This window comes from Nanorana parkeri, unplaced genomic scaffold (assembly GCF_000935625.1).
Source record: "Nanorana parkeri isolate BGI_ZX_2015 unplaced genomic scaffold, ASM93562v1 scaffold3671, whole genome shotgun sequence".
NCBI classification, from domain to species: Eukaryota; Metazoa; Chordata; class Amphibia; order Anura; family Dicroglossidae; genus Nanorana; species Nanorana parkeri.
The window spans coordinates 1851-4317 of NW_017309939.1; the positions used below are offsets into that span (position 1 = coordinate 1851).

At 46.2% G+C, this 2467-nt stretch overlaps 1 protein-coding gene across 1 annotated transcript in view; it reads left to right on the forward strand.

Annotated features, from left to right (window-relative positions):
* LOC108803393 (kelch domain-containing protein 4-like) overlaps nucleotides 1-2467 on the forward strand; it is a gene marked incomplete at its 5' end in the record, with an annotated part of 23092 nt that overhangs the window by 1230 nt on the left and 19395 nt on the right. The window contains one exon of the mRNA XM_018575237.1: nucleotides 1445-1543. Coding sequence (XP_018430739.1) covers nucleotides 1445-1543 — 99 coding nt within the window. The remainder of the gene's footprint in view (nucleotides 1-1444; nucleotides 1544-2467) is intronic.

Below are 2467 nucleotides of genomic sequence, written 5' to 3' on the forward strand. Positions count from 1 at the left end.
GTATACCTTGCAGTGGTCAGGCCTCCTATGTTTCACCATCTGTACCCTCTGCTGCTGCTCTACCCTCAGGCATCATCGTGACCTATCCTTTCTTGGTGGCTGGGGACCCCTGTCGGTGACACTTGAAGTATAATGTGACATCTTTTGGGGTGCCTGTGTTTATTCTGCATAACGTTTCAATATTTTTCTCGTGTCCATCGGACGCGGCATTTTTTTATCGCCGTGTGCAAATCCAATTCTCAGAAGTAGATATTGTTAGAAAACATTCCAATGTGTTTTGTATGTATGTGTCACAATTCTGATTCCCTGAACATTGACATATCTGAGTTCCTGGAATATTTCATGTCCTGCGAGACAACCCCCCCCCATGCTTCCCCCACTGTGGAATCTGTGCCCATTACTGGTCTCCGAGTGTCGGCTCCGTATTAATATTTAATGGGCTCTGATTGCCTGCAGGCTATGGCGTGTTGTGTGCTGTAATCTGCAGATCAGTGTCAGCCCCGCTGGTGGGAAACGTGGTATGAATAAATTCCCCCCCCTTACGTGTGACAAACCCATGTCGATTTTTCCCATGTAACGGAAAGGCGCACTCAGCGCTCGCTGGAAAATGTTGCGTGGAAACAAAGGCAGTTGATGCAGCCTGACTGTCTGGGGCTTTGTGCCCTGGGTGGGACATTGTGATGTCTTCTTCTATTCTGGGAACACCTAGATCCGAGCCGAGGTATCTGCAACATTGGTTGTCCCAGCTCCACCCATCAGTCTCCCTGCAGTCTAACTATTAAGCTAGCAGTGTAGTGGGATTGTGCACACCCCTAATCACCCCATAACCCAGGGGGTGTCAAACTCAATTTAATCGTGGGCCGCATCAACATTATGGTTGCCCTCAAAGGTACCTGTAAGACTATATAAATGTATCTGATCTTTATCATAATTGCCTCTGCATTCCATGATCACGGGTTTTAGTCACAACTTAATACCTAGGATCTGAAAGTAAGAAGTCTAGGAAATGGCCTGGTGGGCCGGATTCGGCCCCTGGGCCTTGAGTTTGACACGTGTGCCATAACCCATCCGCAATAAAGACTATAAAACTAACATTAAAGCACAACCTAATGCTAACCAATCTCAACCCCCCCGCCGCTGCCCTGATACCTAAACAGATGCTAAATGTACTATATCTATATCTGCGGAGCTATAGGAGGATACAAGGTGCTCCCTATTGACATTCTGATTGGCTGGCCTTGCCTGAGGTGGTGTCTGGACATAATTTTCGCCCCTCGGCTAGTGTAGCAATTATAATGATTTGAGTTTCCTTTTTAATTAATTTTGTTTCCCTGTGAAAGCTGCTTGAATGTTGTAGAGTATTTTTTAAATCTTTTTGGGGTTAGGAAACGCATTTTGCGGGATAGTTTTTAAAAAAACCATTTTCATCTTTTCTTTCTTTCAGACCTTTTTATATAATGAACTGTATTTCTACAACATAAAGAAGAACAGCTGGAATAAGATCGACGTCCCAAACCCGCCGCCGCGACGCTGTGCGCATCAGGTAAGACTTTCCAACACTGGCCTTGGTGGTGGCCTGTCTATTGAAGTTGTCATTAAAGCCAAAACTTTACTTTCTGAATGGCGGTCTGCAAAAATGTGAGCCAGAGGACACAGAATCATAGAATAAGAGGCTGCAGGCCGGTCCAGGTCACTTACCCTCCACCACAAAAAGACTGCTGCATGTGTATGCAAAGGGTTATAAGAACATTAACGGTTGCCCCTGAGAAATAATGCATTCATGGAAAAAGAATCCTTCCATAGAGTACAATATTGGGGGTAGCCAGAACTACAGAAGAAAAGGGTGCTAAACTTTTAGATGGTTGTTAAATGAACAAATAGCGTGGTCTGGCAGTGGGGAAGTGATTATAATTCTGGGGAGCATCACTAGAGAGGACGCCAGCAGGAGGAAGGAGGTCCTGATTCCTCTATATAGATCTTTATTATCACTAGAGGGGTCCCCAGCAGGGGGAAGGAGGTCCTGATTCCTCTATATAGATCTTTATTATCACTAGAGGGATTCCCAGCAGGAGGAAGGAGGTCCTGATCCCTCTATATAGATCTTCATTATCACTAGAGGGATCCCCAGCAGGAGGAAGGAGGTCCTGAATCCTCTGTGAAGGAAGGCTGTAGGAGATGTTTGGCCGGTGCACCTCTTACAGGTTGGTGAAGACTGGACTATGGGGACAGGAGCAGCCATAGTCAATCAAACATTCATAACCGGCCCCATCAGTCTCCCAGCTGACCATTTTAATTGCAGCATTGCCTGACGAAGCTGCGAAGAGTGATTGATCTACCTGTCATTTGCAATATATACCGCAAAGGAAGACTGGTCCCTCTCACCCTTTCGGACCATTCAGATCAGAGAGCAGAGTAGGCGCCGCACATTTAATGATATGGAGTGCAGAGGGTAGACGGGCCTGCAGAG